Source organism: Ambystoma mexicanum, chromosome 4p, assembly GCF_040938575.1.
Source record: "Ambystoma mexicanum isolate Mex_15411 chromosome 4p, UKY_AmexF1_1, whole genome shotgun sequence".
NCBI lineage: Eukaryota > Metazoa > Chordata > Amphibia > Caudata > Ambystomatidae > Ambystoma > Ambystoma mexicanum.
This window is the reverse complement of record NC_090927.1, coordinates 1190803825-1190824420: the sequence shown is the minus strand read 5'-3', so window position 1 is coordinate 1190824420 and position 20596 is coordinate 1190803825. Positions and strand designations below refer to the sequence as shown.

Below are 20596 nucleotides of genomic sequence, written 5' to 3'. Positions count from 1 at the left end.
CTCTGCAGATGCCTGTGTATTTCTTTGAAAAGGGAGCACATGATATTTTTTTACTAGTCTATGGCCAAACAGCTGATAGTGATTTGCAGGACAGATAGCTTAGTGGGCTAGGTACTTGCTGCTGAGATCTTTACTCACACTGCAGAAAAGTCCAGGAATGGTCAATTCAGTTTTTCTTTCTGAGTTGATAAACTAAGCACCATTAAAATGACTAATAACACTACTTTTGTGAATCACGGTAAGAAGCACTATAAACAACACAATAACAAGGAGGTTTAAATTTACCATGATGTGTGTACTCTGCCTTTGTACCTAATATATCTCAGATTCAGAGCATAGTGCTTGCAGGAAGACAATAATCCATTAAATGGTGACAGTTATTTTGTGGCAGTGCTTCTGAGCATTCAGGCTTGTACAGTGGTATATATGGAAGGGAACCTTTGAAAAGTTTACTAACTGGGCTGGTATGCAATACTGCCCGGGTCGCTGGTGACCTCCCATTCGCCCCATGGTTATGTGCTCAAATGTAAATCTGAATGAGTCATGGCAGAGTGGGAATAGTTATAAGAAGGTGGGGAAGGATTTCTAAGATGGCGGCCGGCAGAGGAGTACGTGTCTAGGAGTCTCTCCTCACCGGGCTGCGCCAATTGAGCACTTTACTTAGCTTTCCGGGTGAATCTTCGCCTCAACGGAACATCATTTGAAGCAGAATTACATGCAAATTGTGTGGGGAAATCTCTGCAGCAAACACATAAAGGAGTGAGAGGAACTCCAGGGTCCCTGTTGTGACTACGAACTAGAAGCGGTGCACCGCCGGGCCAAGGCAACAAAGATCAGAGTAACAGCAGAGAAGCAGAGGTTCCGAGGTAACAGGAAAAAAGCTTCAGCGAAGATCCACATTAGAGACGTCCACCGGAGCAGGAGGAACTAGAATGTGAGAAAGGAGCAGCAAACGATCGGCGCTAGCGCAAGGTCGCCCACAGCAGCTGGTAGGACCCCAGAAACATGGAGTTGACAACGCCACAAGGTGAAAGAAAGGGCCCCAGGAGAAACCAGTAACAAGCAAGGCATTAATCCAAGGGGCGAAACGTAAGGCAAGAGGTACCAACAAAAGGGGGATTCCTAAAAGCACAGTACAAGACCACAGCAGAACTGGGGCAGGAAGCACAGCACAGCCCACCCCTCACTCTGCCAAGGCACATCACCAACTATAGTATATAGGCCACTATAAACCACAAATGCAGAGGACACAGGAGGGAAAGGAGTAAATATTCCTGCAAAATAAAAGAATACACTCGGCTACTAAGTAGAGAAGAGCGGGCCCAACAACCAAGCGCCCCCGGCGCACAAAGTAAAAAGGTGAAGAGAGACCCATGCATAATCCCTCAATATATTGGCAAGCTCATAACTGGGCGTTTCAAACAGACAACAGTGTGGCAGCAACAGCATTCATGTCAAAATCCCGACTGTAAAACCCCCGACCCCAGCGCAATCTCCCGCTCTGGAGTGCGAAAGACACAACGACAAGGGGGACACTTCACGGGAAACCCCCTCCCAGGACTGGCAAGACATGGGAGACAATCACATGACCAAAACTGACATGCTAAACTGCTTCAAAGAATTCCAGAATCAATTTTTGCTCTACGTCCAGAAACAATTCCAGACACTAAAGGAAGATATGAAGCAATCCCTGCAGGAGGTCAAGGTAGACATTGAGAAATTGGAAAGGAGGACGGACACGCTAGAAAAAGTAGTGCAACACAGAGGACAAAACTCAGAAATTGGATGAAGTGCTGGAACAACTGGCACGTATCTCCAACAATCTCGAACTCCAATGCGAGGATCTGGAAAACAGATCGAGAAGATCAAATATCAGAATAAAAATCTATCTGAAACAGTCGAGGATAAAGACTTATTGGACTCGGTTCTCCAACTCTTTACCGAAATATTATCAGAGGAAACCGAAACACGGGTCCGGATCGACAGACTCCATCGAGTGGGACCAAGAAGACCACCTGAATCAGGAGCTCGCTCAAGAGACGTGCTGGCAGCAATATCGTCTTACTCCCACAAAAGGAGCAGATACTACAAAAGGCAAGAACAGCAGGCCTGCTGCAAATAAATGGCCAAGAAGTTCAAATATATCAAGACCTTGCCCGATCCACGCTTCTGAAGAGAAGGAAAATGGGCCCAGTGGTCGAACACCCAATGACCAACCAAGTGAGCTCCAAATGGACCTTCCCGTTTGGTCTCCTATTCACATGGGAAGGGAGACAACATAGGATTAGATCATGTGAGGAAGGGGAACAAATCCTAGGCTTGCACCAGAACGATGGAGATGAGTAAGATCAAGCATGAGGGAAAACGAAAAGCATTAAGAAGCTGGAAGGTTGGAAAATGGTAGCGAGGAAGAACAGAGGAGGGAGGAGAAAATGAAGATAGCACACTCCCTGACAAAAGAGAAGTAAAAGCGGGAGGCATGGAACCAATTATTCCTTAGCAATGGGGTGGGGACCCGAATCAAGTAAAATGTATGGCACAGGGGAAAAGGAGGTAGGGTGATGTTGGAATCCGTAGTGGGGTTTAGAACTCCCTGCAAACAACCTGAGGTTGACAAGGGGCCAGGCGCGAAGGACACATCATCAAGCCCTCTTAGGAAACTAGCCCCTCTTCAGGGGATGGGGAAGTTGGGGTAGGCAGGGGGGAAGGGCGGAACCAAGGGGGTGGAGGGGAAGGGTGGTGGGGACGGGGAGTGACAGAAGGGAAAGCTAGTCAGGGAGGGCTTCAGGAAAGCTAGCAGAAACCCTAGAGTGGAATATGGATAGTCTGAACCAGAAACTGTTAAAAATCATGTCATACAATGTCAGGGGGATGAACACTCCAATTAAGAGGAAGTCTTGGAGACTGGGGGCAGATATAATATTATACCAGGAAACGCATATAAAGAAAAAAGATAAAGCACAAGTCAAATCATAGGGGTGACTCACATATCAGGCAAACATGGGGAAAAGAGAGCAGGGGTCCTAATAGCGTTACAAGATTAAAGACTAAATGCACAAGTGCAGAACTCTCTGGTAGATTGGGAGGGGCGCTACCTTTTCCTTAATGTGAACATAGGAGGCAAGCTGACACTAGCCACAATTTAGACTCCCAACACAGGACAAGACGGATTCTTGAGAGGGACCCTCAGGGCACAAGAGGGTTTCGCCATAGGGCAATATCTTTCCCTATTTACAAAGCGACTAAATGCTCCAATGGTTCCCACACAACATAAAAATCCTTTACATATTATAAACGTTCCGAAGTAAGAAGAAAATCCGAAGACCACCACCTGAGGGGAAAGGGGCGAGGGATAAGGGAGTTGGGGGGGGGGGGGGTGGAGGTGGAAAGATTGTTGACAATGTTTATAAGTCTGTACAAACTACCAATAAAACATGTGTTAAAAAAAAAAGAAGAAGGTGGCAAAGAGGCAAAGAAATGAACTGGCTGACAGGAGGGGCTAGTACTAATATTGTTTATTCAGAAATCAGAATTGCAGTGCAGTCATTGTACAGCCAGGTGTGTCCTATTCATAATGTGCGACGGAACGCTAGGAACAAGTTACTTACCTGTAACCGTTGTTCTCCAGCATGGGTCTGGCATGGATTCACATGCTCATGAATATTCCCCGTCGTCAGGCTGGGAATCCTCGGTAAAGAAAAAAACAGTATCAGTTTAGTTTCTGATCTGTCTTTCGTAGTAGTAACCAATCACTGATCTCTGCGTCATACTGACCACAGCCAATGACTGCCCTCTACCTAAGCCCCACCTCTGGCAGCCATCTTCAGATTTGGTAGCACGTGAAGTGGCAGTATGACCAAGTGAAGAGCCGCAGAGGGGTAGGCGGGAGGGTTCACATGTGAATCCATGCCAGACCCATGCTGGAGAACAACAGTTACAGGTAAGTAACTTGTTCCTTCTCCAGCATGGGGTCTGGCATGGATTCACATGCTCATGAATAAAGAATACATAGCAGTACACACATGCACAACCACGGGAGGTGGCAAAGGCTCAACATTAAGCATTACATCAAACTCAACATTAAGCAAATCTTACCTCCTCACCAGGCTCACCATAGGCGAACAGGTTGCGCAGCACTGCTTGGCCGACCATGGACTCCTCCCTGGAATCCCGATCGACGCAGTAGAATTTCGTGAAGGTGTGCGTCGACCTCCACGTAGCAGCCCTGCAGATGTCCAGCAAGGGCACACCAGATAGGAACACCGTGGTAGCTGCGATCGCTCTGGTGGAATGGGCTCTCGGACGGCCAGGCAGCGGTCGGTTTGCCAACCGATGACAGTACATGATACAGCCGGAGAGCCATCTGGAAATGGAAGCCTTCGAGAGAGCCTTCCTCTGACTGACAGGTCCAAAGTTCACAAAGAGTTGTGACGTCTTCCGAAAACACTTTGTGCGGTCCACGTAGAACTTCAGCGCTCTAGCCTCATCCAGCGAGTGCAAAGTCCTTTCAGCCGGTGACGAAGGCGACGGGAAGAAAACAGGCAACACCAAGGGTTCGTTGAGGTGGAAGTCCGACGGCACCTTGGGCATGAAGGAGGGGTGCGTCCTGAGCACTGCCCTCGTGTCGTGAAAAGTCAAGTACGGGGACTTGCAGGAAAGGGCCTGGATCTCTCCCACCCGTCGTGCGGAGGTGATGGCCACAAGAAACGCTGTTTTCCACGACAAGAACTTCAACGGAGCCGAGTGCAGAGGCTCGAACGGAGGTCCCATGAGCTTGGTCAGCACCACGTTGAGCTCCCACGCCGGGGCAGGAGCCTTCACCGGCGGGAACGATCTGAACAGTCCCTTCATGAACTCTTTCACCAGACGATGAGACCACAAGTACGTCCGCCCCGTGGTTCTGGTGTACCGGGAGATCGCAGCAAGATGAATCTTGATGGACGCGTGCGCCAGTCCAGCTTTGGCCAGCGTCAGTAGGTACGGCAGTACTTGGGGAGCCGTAATCCGTAGAGGGTTAATCTTCTGTGCGTGGCACCAGACAGAGAACCTCTTCCATTTGTGTCCGTAGCATTTAAGAGTTGAGGACGCCCTGGCCTTTGCAAGAACCTCTCTGCAGTCGGCCGGTATGTCGTATCCTCCAAACTCTAACGCTGCAGGAGCCAGGCCTGCAAGTTCAGCGACTTCGGGTCGTGATGGAGGATGGCGCCTCCTTCCCTGGAGAGAAGATCCGCGTCCCCTGGCAGCTTGATTGACGGGGACGCTGACAAGTCCAGAAGGTCCGGGAACCATATCTGCCTCGGCCACGCAGGTGCGACGAGGATCATCCTGCACCGTGACCTCTTGAGCTGGTTGATGAGCCAGATCAGCAATGGCAATGGGGGGAACGCGTATAGAAACAGGCCCTCCCAGGGGAACGAGAAAGCATCGCCCATGCTCCTCGGCTGGGGAAACCTGCTGGCGAACCTCCGGCACTTGGAGTTCGTCGCCGTCGCGAACAGATCGATCTGGGGTGTGCCCCACCGTCGGAAGAGGCGGTCCACTAGATCCTGCCGTAGTTCCCACTCATGGCACGAGCGCAGCTCCCTGCTGAGTGAGTCGGCGATGGTGTTTTTTATCCCTGCCAGATGAAACGGCACCAGAAACATCCCTTGGGCGACGGACCAATGCCACAGATCCAGCGCCTCCCTGGACAGGGCTGGGGACCTGGTTCCGCCCTGTTTCCTGATGTAGAACATGGTGGTGGTGTTGTCGGTGAAGATCCTCACCACCTTGCCCTTGAGGGACGGAAGGAAGGACCTGAGGGCCCAAAACACTGCACGGAGCTCCAGGACGTTGATATGGAGGGACTTCTCCGTCGGGAGCCAAAGGCCTCTCGCATGCAGATTTTCGGTGTGCGCTCCCCACCCTTCCAGGGAGGCATCCGTGGTCACTGTCTCCTGGTGGCCGGGGGTCTGGAAGTCCATGCCCGCCGTCAGATGCGCGCGGGTGCCCCACCACCGGATCGCTCGTCGGAAACTCTCGTCGAGTGTGATCCTCTCCTCGAAGCTGCCCGTAGTCTGGATCCAGCGCGCGTCCAGGAACTCCTGCAACGGGTGCATCCGGAGCCTGCACAGGGGGATGAGGTAAATGGAAGACATCATTCCGAGGAGGGACTTGATGGACCTCACCCTGGCCGCGTCCGCAACCAGCATCCGCTGCACCTTGCCCAGAATGGCCCTCGTCCTTTCCTCCGACGGATAGGCCAGGAGCGACACTGTGTCGAGCTTCGCTCCCAGAAACAGTGCGTCTTGCGCGGGCACCAGGTGGGACTTGGCGTAGTTTATGCAGAATCCCAGGTCCGTGAGAAGTTGGACGGTCCTTGCTGTGTGCTCCACGGCAAGCTCCCTCGTCTTCGCTCGGATGAGCCAGTCGTCCAGGTAGGGGTAGACGTGGATCCCCTCTCGGCGCAGCTGCGCCGCCACCGGTGCGAGGCACTTGGTGAACACCCTGGGTGCCGACCTTAGTCCGAAGGGAAGGGCTCTGAACTGATAGTGACGCCCTTGGACCACGAACCTGAGAAACTTTCGGTGTCCCTTTAGGATGGGAATATGGAAGTAGGCATCCTCCAAATCCAACGACGAAAGGAAATCACCCTCCTCCAGCTGACCCAGGACGTGTTGGAGGGTGACCATCTGGAACTTCTGTGCCTTGATGAATTTGTTCAGTCGTCGTAGGTCCAGGATGGGACGCCATCCTCCCGTCTTCTTCTTCACGAGGAAGTATCTTGAGTAAACTCCGGAGCCCCGAAGCCTCTTTGGGACGAGCTCGATGGCACCCTTCCTGAGCATCGCCTTTACCTCCAAGAGAAGTTGAGGGACGTGAAGTTCTTTCCTGGCCACAGGGGGACGCGCGGGCACCTTCTTTGAAACTCGAGCGCGTGACCCTGGGCTAGGGCGTCCAGCACCCAACGGTCGGTGGAGATGGACTCCCACACGCTGACGAAGCTCACCAGCCGGCCTCCCACCGGGGTGCTTCGGTGGGGGCCCGACCCCACAGCCGGTTCAGTCCTGCTTCGACGAGGCTTTGCCACCTTGACCTCCTTGGCGACGACGGCGGGATCCGCCTGACTTGCCTCGTCCCCTGTAAGCTTCCTGCGATGACGAACGGGCCGCTTGACGGTAGGTGGAAAATCCGTCGCCGGAACCTTTGGAGGCACCCTTGCCTCCGCCGCTCCGAAAGGGCGGCCGCCGTTGCTGGAGAACCCCAAGAACCCGGGCCGTCTCTGTGTCTGCTTTGATGGCTTGAAGGGAATCGTCCACTGTTTTCCCAAACAGGTTGTTTCCATCGAACGGCATGTCCAAGACTCTGGTCTGCACGTCTTGACGGAAGTCAGTAGCCTTGAGCCATCCACGCCTCCTAAGGCACACGCCGTTGCCCAACTGGCGAAATCCAGTGTCGGCGATGTCCGTCGCAATCGTAATGGCGTGGTCCGACGCCACCTCACCTTCCTGCAAGATCTCTAGGGCATCCGCCCTCTTGTCGTCCGGTAGGAAGACCAGCAGGGGGGCCAGTTTATACCACAGCTCCCTGTCGTAGCGGGCTACGATAGCCAAGGCGTTGGCCGCCTTAATCGTCGTCGCTGCAGACGAGATGACCCTGCGTCCCATCGTATCCAATTTCTTTCCCTCGCCGTCCGGCGGGGAAGTCGACGTGGAGGCCGCACCCTCCCCCCCGCTTTCTTCCTGGCCGTCGCGGAGACGACGGAGTCCGGGGTCGGCTGTGCCCGGAGGCACAAGGTGGCCGCGTCCGGGACCCGGTACTTCTTCTCGTACCGATCCCTTCTAGCCGGCGTCGTGGATGGGTTCTTGAGGAGGGCGAGGCCCTCATCCCAAATATCATCCAGTAGGGGCACGGAGAGGACCGTCTTCCTCTTGGAAACCTTCCTTCTTCTTCTCCTCCGGGCAGAGCTGGAAGAGCTCGGACGCCCTGGCGATCATGGAGTGAAACGATCCAATCTCGTCGGGTGGGGAAGCCCGGGTGGGAGGTGACGACGGCAGATCCTCGTCGTCCGTACCCGTCGCGGCCGTGTCAGTCCCCGTATCATCCAACCGAGTCGTGGACGGGGAGGAGGGCTGAACAGGGCGCGATGGCTGAAAAGGAGGTGGAGGGTGAATACTTCTTCTCTTAGGGGGAGGGCTCCCAGAAGGGCCTTGCTCCGGGTCCCCTGTTGGGAGCGGTTCCTCCGCTGGTGGTAACGGCAGTCTCGTCCTTATCTCCGAGCATAAGGACTGTGTAGCCAACAAAATGGCCGCCGAGTTGTCTTGCGGCGCTGGTTGAGGGGAGTCCGACAGGCAGTCAGGGGCCCCGTCGGCACCCTCGACGATATCGTCGTCTCCTACGTCGGGATCCCTCCCGACGGGTTGGTCTTCTTCCACGCCAACGCCGTGGCTTAAGACCACGATCAGCTCTTCCTCAGAGGTTGAGGCCGAATCCACGACGACCTCCTGCCCCCCCCTTTTTCTCCTCCGTCGGAGGTTTCACGGGGGTCCTGTCGATGGGCATAAAAGAGGACTCCCTCTGCGGTGGCAGGGAGACTCTGAGCCCCGAGGTCGCCACCACTGGTGTAGCCTCCACAGGCTGAGCCAGGGCCGCCGCGACTGTCTCGATAGAGGCCTTGGCCGGATGGATTAAGGCTTTCACCACCTTAGGTGCGCTCACCGCCTTCTCCTTAGGGGGGGGGGACACTGCCTCGCTCTCCCTCCAATGGGGCCTTCGAGCTCGACCGGGGCCTCTCCAGGAGCTTCTTCTGGGTGCTCGGCCTTCCTCTTACCCGAACCAGAGCGTTGGCTCGTGGTTGATGGTGCCGGGGAGGATGCGCCCTGCCTGGCGCCCATAGAGCCCGACCGTTCGGCGCTCCCGGTGCCAGCGGACTCGCGGTGCTTGGCCTTGTGTTCGACCCCCGTCGCCGGGGCGTCCTCAAAGGTCTTAGAAGACCGCTCGGATTTCTTCCTCTTCTTCTCGCCTGACGGGCTCTTCCCTTCCAGCCAGTTGGCGAGACGTTGATGGCGGTCCTTCATGGTCTGCTCCGACATGTTGCCGCAAAACGCACAGTCCTTCTCCACGTGCATCTTGTCCTCATGTAGGCAGTAAAGACAAAAGGAGTGTTCGTCCTCCTTAAAGACATTCTGAAGCTGGCATCCAGGGCAGACCCTGAACAGCTTTCCGGGCGTCGAGCTTCCCTTCTCCTGGGCCATGTCCGAGATGGGCCTGAGAAATTTCTTGAGTCCTCCAAAAGCGTAGCTCGATGAAATCTTCACCCTTGAGGGGCGTAGACGAATCCGACACGGGTCCCTGTTGATCGGATGAAGAATCGGTGGAGCTTGAGGCTCTTTTTGACCGAAAAAATTGAAGTTTTTGAGAAAAAACGTGAAAAAATAGCACTAACGCTCGAGAGCAATAGCACGAGGATCCCAACACTTGAACGTGCGGTAAAAATCTGAAGATGGCTGACAGAGGCGGGGCTTAGGTAGACGGCAGTCATTGGCTGTGGTCAGTATGACGCAGAGATCAGTGATTGGTTACTACTACGAAAGACAGATCAGAAACGAAACTGATACTGGTTTTTTCTTTACCGAGGATTCCCAGCCTGACGACGGGGAATATTCATGAGCATGTGAATCCATGCCAGACCCCATGCTGGAGAAATGCGCCACCTTTTATGGAGGAGTCATCCATCAACTGAGCCAGCCAACTCAGTGTAAACACTGAGTGCGTCCTGAGTTTATTCTTGCAGCGGAGTATGCGCTGCTGGGCTGGCTTTGACACAGGACTAGTACCCCCAGCGCACATTCTCAATGGGCAATGAAAGGTTGGAATATTTGGCTTCCCCAACCATGCACAACCAATTTGGTTGCAGCTTGGTGTACTGCAGGGCTGAATATGTGTAGGGGTTGTTCCTGTGCCTCCCCACACATTCAGAGGCCCAGAGCTGTCTAAATGAAGACACTCCAGTTCCACTTCACCCGTGCAGGTACCATGACGTTCTCCCTGCTTCCTAGTTTCTGTTGCATGCTCTGCAGGAGCCGAAAGGACCATTATGACAGGCAGCATGTGATGGGTGGTGTCTGGAGTCCAGACCAGGTCTGCAGTGAAGTCTGTATGTATTTGTATGTGTATGCAAACTTGTAAGGGTTTGTGTTGGAAAGTGCACATGTGACAGAGATAGAGATAGAGTGTATTTCTTTTGGTGTACGAATGAATAAAAGCCTATGTGCCTTATGAATGTGCATGCTTGCGTGTGACAAGGGAGGGAAGCAGGCTTCTTAATGGGGCAGGGGCGCTACATTGACCTAGTCAGCAAGGTCCCATTTTATTACTGGGGCATAGAATGTTTGTTACTGGTGTTTAGGACAAAGCCAACCTGAGTGTTCTTACCTGGGGGTTGATGGGTACATTTGTGCAGCTAGCTAGGGCATATATGCTCGCTGTAGCACATCATTTTTACACATATTTAGGGAAAGCCAACCTGAGTGTTCTTACATTGGGGAGGAGGTACATTTTTGCAGCAAGCAAAGAAAATTTTTTCTTACTGTGGCAGGCATTAATTTTAGTGGCATGAAGGGCACATCCAACATGAGTAAAACTTTCTTAAAGTGGCATGGCATTTTTTGCTGGCATTAGGGGCAAAGCCAACAGAAAGAAAAGGAGAATCCATATAGTTGCGCCAGATCTATTTTATTTAGTTATAAATTGCATTAAAAGAAAAAGTCCCGACACGTGTTTCTCCACCAAATATTAATAGTGGTTCATCAGGAGGGTTAAATCAATCCAATGTGTTTGCAACCTAAAACAAAGACCAACATCTATAACCTCTGGTATCCGGATTGGCACCATATATACGTTACACCAAACATGTCATCCAGCAATTAGAAACAGTACCATGGGAGACGAACTACAGACTAGTGACACTCAATGTTTCTTCACTATATGGACAACATTTGCCCATATAGGTTACTAATAACTCAAATGCTAAATACATGTAGATTGTGATATACTGGGTTTCGGTGAAGCACTGAGCCTTCTGATTGGAAAAAGAGATCTGTCCTCTGAGGAAGTCGGCAAATGGCCAACTCCAGTAGGGCCGGGTACTTGAACATTCCAGCTCAACCCAGGGCAATTAATACCAGGTAGAACCAACACCTCTTTAACATCCTGGGAACCCAGGGGATGACTGAAATCAGGGAGGACATAGACTCACTTCTTCAGGAATACATTTCCAACGCCCACCTCAGGGGAAACTCCCTTGAGGAGAACAGTTCACATTTTCCTTTGTTGCAAGAAGGTCTAGTGACAAATCGCAAAGTTTGAAGATCTGTACAATGACCTCTGCACCGATCTCCCATTCATGTGATAATGTGCTCTGCCAGATGGGCTGCAGAGATGGAGATCTTGCTCTTCAGTAACCAGAACCACAGCCGCATGGCCTCCCTGCACAGAGGCAGTGACCGAACACCTCCCTGCTGGTTGAGCATGGACCCTGTGTTATCTGTCAGGATCAGGACATTTTTCCTGCAAGAAGGCGCAAAAGCTGTCAGGGTTAGACTGACAGTCTGCAACCACAACAAGTTCATATGCCAGTGACATATCACCTGGCACCAAAGACCGCTCACCTGCAGATCCCCGCAGTGAGTACCCCAGCCTTTCAATTAAGCATTCGTGACCACCTGAGCTTCTGGCCAGGGTGGCCAGAAAGGTTCCCCCACCATCACGGTCTCCTTGTTGGCTAACCAAGAGAGGTTGTTGGCCACTGTCCACGATACTCATAGGCCATCCGACGACTTGTCGAAACCTTGTGACCACCGGATTCTCAGAAGCCACTAAAGGCAATGGGGCCTCATTATGAGTCTGGCGGTAGCCGTGCCGGAAAAACCTGCAGGCTGCCGCCAGACCCGAAATACCAATTCGCCTGCGTGACTGCCGGAATCACGGGGCATTACAACCCCGGTGACCCGGTAATTCCGGAGGCGAAATTCCATAAATTACCATTCCCATGGAGTCTAGGACTCCATGGGGATGGGGACAATGGAAACACTGGTTCCGTCTATGACAGAGCCGGTGTGTCCATTTCCGTCTGCAGGCGGGTGGCGTTAATCCCGCCAGGTCAAACCTGACGGGAGTGACACCTCCCGTGTGCAGAACTTTGAATCAGCCGGTCCGGAAACAAAGGTGGCAGCGGATTTACCACCAGCGTTGTTTCAAGACCGGCAGGTTCATAATGAGGCCCATTGTATCCGAAGTGTGGCATCTGGCACCAGGAAAATACAGGAAGCCATGAGACCCCAGGAGGCAGACGAAGGCTGATGCTGTAAGACTGCTTGAGTTATGGAACAGTAGGACCACCTGCAGCATGCTGGAGATTCTCCTCTAATGCCATCCCAGACCGAATGACCAGGACTGCCCTGATACATTGGAGCCTCGGCATTGGTGTGTTGTGGGACTTCTGTAAAATCAGGGAGAAGCCCAGGCTATGAGGCAGAGAGCAAGTGACCTTGAGGTGCCTCGGAACTTGCTCTAGAGACTGCCCTTGGATCAGCCAGTTGGCCCAATTATGGGAATACGAAGATGCTGGATCTTCTGAGGTGCGCCGCAACACTAACAGCTTGGTGAATACCCGAGGAACGCAGTTGAGGCCAAAGGCAAGCCCCCTCAACTGATAATGTGTGTCCCTGATGACAAACCTTACTAATCACTTATTCTTCTGGTGGATCGGCAGGCATGCAAAAATAGGCACCCTGAAGGTCCAGTGACACCAACCAGTCCTGGGATTGCAGAGCCTGCAGAATCTCCCTCATGGTTGCGATCTTGAATTTGTCTTTCGTCAGGAACTTGTCCAAGGCCCGGAGGTCAAGGATGGGACGGAGTCCTCCCCTTTCTAGGAAACCAGGAAGTATGGGGAGTACCAACCTCTGTCCCATTCCGAGCACAGCACCAACTCTGTTCCACTCTTTGACAGAAGCTGATGGACCACCTCCAAGAAGATAGAGTCCGGGACTAGGGGCTGTAGTGAGGGCCATGGTCCATGGGGGTGTTGCATGAAAGGGAGACAGTAGACCTGTCGAATGGCCTGCAAGGTCCAAGCATCGGTCAAGGTCATGGACCATTACGAGCTAAACAGGGAGAGCCCTCTGCCCACAGATATTTGTGACAAAAAGAAGAGTTTTTGCACCTTGTGGCGCTTTGTGGACAGTGGCTGCCGGTGCTCCTCCTCATCTGGGCATACCTCTACCCCTTCCCCGCTTGTAGGGTCTGCCTTGCAGTCTTTCCCAGGGCTGCCCGGCATCAACCTCTGGGACATAGGAGGCTGAGGAACGAAACCCCGACCCCTCGCAGAAGGTGCATAGGGTTGCTGTAAGGCCAGACCCGATGACTTTGTCGCAACCTTAGATGATTGGAACCTCTGGAGGGCATAATCGGCTTTAGCCCCAAACAGGTTCTGTCCACCAAAAGGCATGTCCAAGAGCTTACCCTGGACACTGTGTGCGAAACCAGACATCCTCATCCAGAAGTGACGCCTTACCATAGTACTTGTGGCCATGGATCTGCCGACACAATCAGCCGTGTCTAGTCCCGATTGTAAAATCTGACAAGAGGCTTTCCCCTGCCATCATTGGTCATAGATAGGAAGCACTGCAGCATCTCCCCCACAGAGATGTGATCAGCTACATTGGCTACAATAGACCAAAGACTGAACAAAAAGCTTTGTCAGGGTACAAGAGGTAATTGCGCAAAGGGTGAGGCTGCCCGACACCAAAACACTCTTCCCTCAGGCATCCAGCCGCTTGCGCTCCTAGTCACGGGGAGAGAAGGGAAGGTGGATGACTTCAGGTTCACAGTCACAACTCCTTATCAACCGCACGTGTAGAGGAAGGCCTCTCTTGCACCTCTAACACTGGGGCCTTAACTGCTACATTAAATGGTAGCAGAGTTTCCCTTTTGGTGCCTTCATCCAGGATGTCAGTTATGTCAAATTGAATCTTGGGCCGGATGGAGCAGATATGCCCAACTTATCGGCCACCAAAGCCATCAATTTGTGAAAAGATGCCAGAGGCTTTTCAGTAGTGGGAGCTGGAAGAATGTCCAGTTCAGGGGACATCTGGCCCAACCCTTGGATGTTTTGGATGTCTTAGATGTCGTCACCTTCCTCATAATCCCTCTGGGAAGTACATCTTTTTCCTGGAGACCAAAGGTTCCAACCCAAAGAGAAAATGTTCCCCCTTTTCGCCAAAGAGGTCATATATTTTAGACATAAAGGGCTACAAAGGAACAGTGGCATATTCTGGGGATCAGATGCCTACGATCGGCACCATCAAGGACGAAGTTGGAACCGGTGCTGAGACCTTCATGCCCTAAGGCGGGGCCTGATGGTACTATAGAACTTCATCCTTCATTTGGGCCCAGGCCTGAGTCCCTAAGCATGCAGGAGTGGTCCACAGCCAGTACCCTGCTGATGCCAGAGGACACAGTAGGACTAGTCAGCCCAGAGGCTCTGGCCATCGGCGCTACTGCCAAAAGTCTGAGGCCGAGGCCTCTGGTGTGTTGGCGTAGATTTCTAATATCTTCAGGCTAAATTGTTCAAATTCGCCCGGAGTGGAGGATTGAGTTGCAAAGGGGACCTGAGCCGCCTTCTCTGGGGAGTCCCTGGACCATTGGGCTCTTCTTTTTAGAAGACTAAGAATGTTGGTGTGAGGATCCACTTGGGGAGCTGGATCCTTTGCAGTGCTTCTTCTTGTCCACCTTCTTGCGCATGGGGACCTCTCCTTGGAATGCTGCACAACTTTGAATGAGATCGCACAACTTCCTCCTTCACCTTGTGGACAGGGGTTAAGATCTTCGCCAACTGTTTCCTTAGGGTCCTCGGGTTCATGGACCGGCAGTACCTGCAGTCCTGGGAGTCATGCTACTCGTCAAAGAAATAGAGGCAAATCCAATGCAGATTGGATACCAGCATCTGCCAGTCGCAATCTGCACACTGTCTAAAACTGGAGGCTGGAGGCGTTTGCAGAGTTGGGCATGGCGTCTTAAAAACACAAAAAAGCTCAACACGTGTGTTCCTGAAGCAAACTATGTGTGGAAAAAAATTACGAGGCATGGCACCTTAGTATGTACTGTCCCTGATAAGTCTCACACAGGGCGCGTAGATGCGTCGGAAGGAGCAGAAGGGAGCCAGGCTGCATCCCCTGGCTGCAGAACATTTTCAGAAGTAAAGCTGCGCAATGGATAGGATATCATAGATGAGGAATCCGAGGGGGGACTCCATTAGAAAGTCTCCTGCCTAAGTCTCCCAATTCCTCCTGGGTGGAGGATTGGGTAGGAAAAGGTACTGGAGCAGCTGCCTTTGGGGGGATTCCCTTGAGCAGCGCAGTTTCTTAAATAATGAAGAATGATGTTGGTGTGAAGATCGGTTCGGTGGACGCGACCTTTTGAGGTGCTGCTTTTTCTTTTCCTTTCGCAGGTGCAACCTCTACTTAGATCGGCATTCTGTGCTGCCCAACCTCAAATGAGCCCGCGTAACTTCACCTTTCTTCTCCTTGCGGATGAAGGTGAAGATCTTTGCCAACCTCGCCCAGAGAGCCTTTGGGTGCAGGGACTGGCACAAGACACAGTCCTGGGTGTCATGATCTTCGTCCAGGCAGTACAGACATATCCTGTACGGATCGGATACAGACATCTGCGGACCACAATCCGTGCAGGACTTAAACCCTGCAGCCTTTGAAAGATAGGGCATGGTGTCCCAAAATTTTGAATAATGTGTTCCTGAAGCCTGCAAAGTTTGACGAATAAACGGAACTGAGGCCACAAACGGTTGCACCTCAATATATACTGACCCCGATGTCATTACTGGCGTGGGAAGCATAGAGGCGACGGGCGAAGCAGATGCAGAGATGCGCTGCACCCCCTGGCGGTGGAAACGTTTTTGAAGATCAGCTGTGCTGCGGATGGGATATCATAGATGAGGAAAACGTGGAAGGAAGGAATCCATTATGAACATTTCTCTGTCATTGGCTGCTTGGATATAGTTTGTCCTCGCCTTACCCAGTGAAAGCTACACAAATCTGGCCATCCTTCCAGAATTTGCTTGCTTTTGCGATACAGAAGCGGAGACCCTTCCTAAGAACTAGCAAGATCAATAGCTGTTCCTCTTTTGGTAGATGAGGTGGAGGTAAAAAAGTAGCAACTATATTTTTGGATTCAAATCAAGCTCTGAGACAACCTTAGGAAATAAGGACGGCCTAACCCGAAAAGAGAAAATAGTACATAGGGTGATTTGCAAGACAGCGCTTACCTCTCGCTAGCCTTCCTAGACAATGGAATAAGAGGGCAGGAGTGAAGAGGCTCAGCAGGAGCTGGCATAAAGAGTCCCACTCTGGAAGAATTAATTGTCAAGGATGGAACACGTTAACCAATCCTCTAAGAAACTTTACGACAGTTTGAATAATTGAGGTGTCATTTGAGGGATCAAATAAATGCAACCCTGATTGTTTCCTGATTTTACATCTATGGGTAAAATAGTCTGTGACCTGTAAAGGCAACTTGGATAGCATAGAAACAGTTTTGACTAGGACACTGTATATTAAGTTGTGCATGGACACATTATCATTGGCAGCTTCTACCTCATGTTGGGTACCTACCCCTAGTGTTTGAACAAAAAGGTAGACATATTCCACTTCCTCTTTAAAGGTCTACGCCAATTAAGGCCAAGTACGTTAGCATTCCTGAGACGCTTAAATGTGCATTTAGTGTCAAGCATGCTAGTTGACTGTAAACATACAACACAATCTTTTGTGATCTACAGCATGGATAAAGTACTTGCGTTGGGCTTGGAAGATGAAAAGTAAGTGAGGCTGACCGTAATATGATGCAACGTTTAATATAGCAACAATTCCCGAGCCGGTGGGCTGGATCAGGTGGTAATGGCCCGGGGCCCATGTTATAGGTCTGTGCAATAAGCATCAGATCCTGGCCACATGCAAGAATATTATTGCTATTAGGATCCTGGGTTTTTAATCCAGAGTGCTGATAGCAATCTATTTGTTTGAATGAACATGTCACATGCTCGGGGCGTCCCATTAATTCAAATACACCATGGAAACAGAACGCAGCATGGGATGAGGGGGTGGTGGCTATGACAGCAGATTTATCATGCATGTGGAGAAGGGGGAGGTGGGTGAAGCACAGTACCAACGGAAGAGGAGGTGGGGGTAAGATGGCAAGTTGCGGGGAATCGCAGCTTCCAGCTTGCTAGTTACGTGGGCATCGATCGTGGGATTAGGTCTGAGATCCGAGCAAGCTGATCGACTGCAGTACCCGTCATCACAGGTGCAAATGCGGTTTAGTAATTTGCTAGTAAAATATACAAAGGCTTATGCTAGATAATTATATTAATCACAATTGCTGGTAAATTGAAGGTTTATAGGTAAAGGAAATTAATTGAATGTTCTGTTTCAATATTGTATGGCACGTGACTGGTTCAACATGCATTTCAATTTTTAGCTTAGTATTTTTAAATGAGATTTTAATTGGTTATTTTTATTTGTCATTCGTTAAAAAAAATTAAAAAAAGAAAATATGAATAAACCGCGATTGATGATGAAAACATTTTTTTTTTAAAACAATACAACAGGAGACCATGGATGTGGAGGATTGAACAGATGGGTCGTGTGGCAAGTTGCTTTCCACCAGTACTCTGGCAATGATGCATGTCTGGGAGCATATGAACTTGCTTTAATCTCAAGATTCCAACACATGTTTTGGACAGACAGAGAGACAGACCCACCCCTCCAGTGAAAGACAGACATTTTATTGAGAAACGCAAGAGGCAACCCCTTGCCCAGATGTATTAACCACATCTCAGGGAGATTTTGGATCCACGATAGTGGCAATGTGCACCAAAAAAGCTACCATCTGGCTGAGTTAATAAAGTGATATAGCCAAATGTCTCAACAAAGTACAGTAATTATCTCTTTTTAATTGTATTTTCTAAGTGTCATCACTGAGCACCTCCTCATCACATATTGGGCTTAATCTGTATTTTCCCCAATCTTTGGCGTTTGGTAAAATAGCATTTTTAGATTTACTTTCCAGCTTTTCTCTCTTACCTGATCAATTGCTATGTAAGCAGGCATCATTTCTGGATTCTCACGAGTTACACACTCATACAGAATAGAAGAAAAGAGATCCAGCATTTCCTGTTTCTGTGGAAGAGAGAATCATTAATACACAATTTGTATATTCCTGCTTTTGTACATGAAATGTGCTACACCAGCCTATGCAGCACAACAAGGTGAAACACCGACTATGCTTTGTGCACACCTTTCAACAATATAGAAAGTGAAACATTACATTAGCACAGACATTCATGGACAAAGCTAGATTACATTGTGATCCAAAAAGTATTCCTCTTGATCAACTCTTGCAGCATGTTTCGGTTTGTGCTAAACCTATGGGGTACAATCGACACGGCACCTCTAAGGTGTTAGGACACCTACCCAGTGGGTGGATCCGGGTGGCCGCTCTCGCAGCTTGCAGACCTGGAGGGTTTACCCTCAGTTTCATTTCTGGAGGCCACGTTTCCTCGCGACCTCCATTACCCTGGCTGATGATGTTTTTGGTTTGAGCATGTGCAATCGGCCGCGTTCGGCCTTCCGCGCATGCGATATTCAGTCAGGGCTCAGTGCACAGACTTGCATTCCGAGCCTCGTTCTGAGGCCGCCCGCATGCGCAGACCGGGGAATGCAGGGCTTGCTCGTCAAGCCTTACTCTTGGCGGCCTTCATCAGGAGATTGGATCAGGAACTAAACGCGTCTCACGGTTTGGTTCCTGACCCTCCGCTTCGCTCCTTGGCATTTCTGCTTGCCAGATTGATGCTATTCCTGCTCCAGCTCTTATTCCCTTGTCCTTGGCTCCTCCCTGGTTCCTTGGTCTTGCCTTCCTTCCTCTTGGGTTCCTGGCCCCCCCTTGGCTTCTCAGGTACCCTTCTTCCTTGGTTCCCTGGCCCCCTCCTATTTCCTGGCTCATCCATCGCTCTGGCTTCCTGGGTCCCTGCTCAGCTACCTTGGGATTCCCAATCTGTTGCCTACCCTGGTTGTTCCTTGTCTGCAGTCTTTGCCCAGGACATACCTACCTTTGCCAGTCATTACCTCACCTCTGTCTCAGCTTGGGTACCTCCGCCTCAGAAGACTGATCATCTCCTATGGCCTGCTCAAGATCGTGGCCAACAACCAGTCCAGCATTCTAAAAGTCAGAAGACGGCCTTCCCTGCCAATGCTAGCACTGTCCTGGCGTCACGGTAAAATCAGGGAAGTACCCATCCGTGGCGCCGGGAGCCGGTTCCCTTTCGACCTTGTGTTGCACAGGTCGGAGTGGGGATGGTTCCTTTAGTCACCCAACTTCGTTTCATCCACCTACCAAACTGACTGGCTACTCCTCCACGAACACCTCCAGGAAGCTACTCCTCCACGAACACCTCCAGGAAGCTCAGGTACGCAGCGTTCACTGGATGCACAACATAAGGACGCTCTGTAGATGACACTGATCTGAGACGGTGGCCAAATTAACTAGCAAGTGTGATATGGTATGTTGGGAAACAACAGAGAATTACTGAATGGAGGACATTTTTGTTTACCTTGTACAAGCCAAAAAGATCTCGAAAACCTGCAGCCAAAGACCTTAATGTAGAGGTGCAGTCTGTTCTTAAGCAGTGTGGAAAGCCCAATGCCAAGGACAAATATTTGTCATATTTCACTCACTTGGCATGTTGTTAGAATACAAAATGTAAACAAACTTTCTATCTGCTTTTAAATATATATATTAATGTATTGTGTGACTGCAACTAGATGCCACATTGGCTACCATTTGTATTTCAATAACTAAAGGGCATGACAGTGTGTGAATTTTGTTGTAGGGGATGCATTCTATTGCTAGGCTGCTTTGAATACTTTCAGGACACTGTAAGGAAGGCATGGTTTCAAAGTAAGACAGACACAAGCGATCAGAGTTCAAGGGTGTTTATTAAACTGTAAAATGGATGAGATAAACGCCTAATCTAAACCTAAATCTAAGATGTGAGCAAGCTACGACCATCAAATAATAATACAGTCGAAGTGAAGTCTAGTCAAATGAAAAGGGCCTATACTAAAAACATATTGACAATACTTACCGCTATGCTACAATGATAAATCAGGATGTTATGGTCAGGGTCTCCCTTCCCCACGATTTTAGCACGGGACAAGGCGGGATTCTTGAGCACAGCACACTCCTAGGCTTCTCCAGCACGAGGTTACAGTTCCTTTTCTCAATATCGGGATCTTCTGTGTCCAAGTCTCTTTCATGCAAAGTCTCTTGTTTCTGAGGGCCTGATATGCCATTAACAACAAGACAAATGTTCCTTCTGCTAATCTTCATGTCAGGTAATTACTCGTCACCCTTGGATCCCCCTCAGCTGGGCTCAGATACTTCTTCAAAGTTAGCCTCCTTCAGTCAGGCTCAGGCCAACCACTTACTGTGGACATCACTCAGTCGGGTTCACACTTGTCACAATGTTCATGGGTGTCTAACTGCT

At 50.6% G+C, this 20596-nt stretch overlaps 1 protein-coding gene across 1 annotated transcript in view; it reads right to left on the bottom strand.

The window, feature by feature from the left end:
- ANAPC1 (anaphase promoting complex subunit 1) overlaps positions 1-20596 on the bottom strand; it is a 2053226-nt gene that overhangs the window by 78600 nt on the left and 1954030 nt on the right. Inside the window, exon 44 of the mRNA XM_069606837.1 lies at positions 18135-18230. Within this exon, the coding sequence (XP_069462938.1) occupies positions 18135-18230 (96 nt within the window). The remainder of the gene's footprint in view (positions 1-18134; positions 18231-20596) is intronic.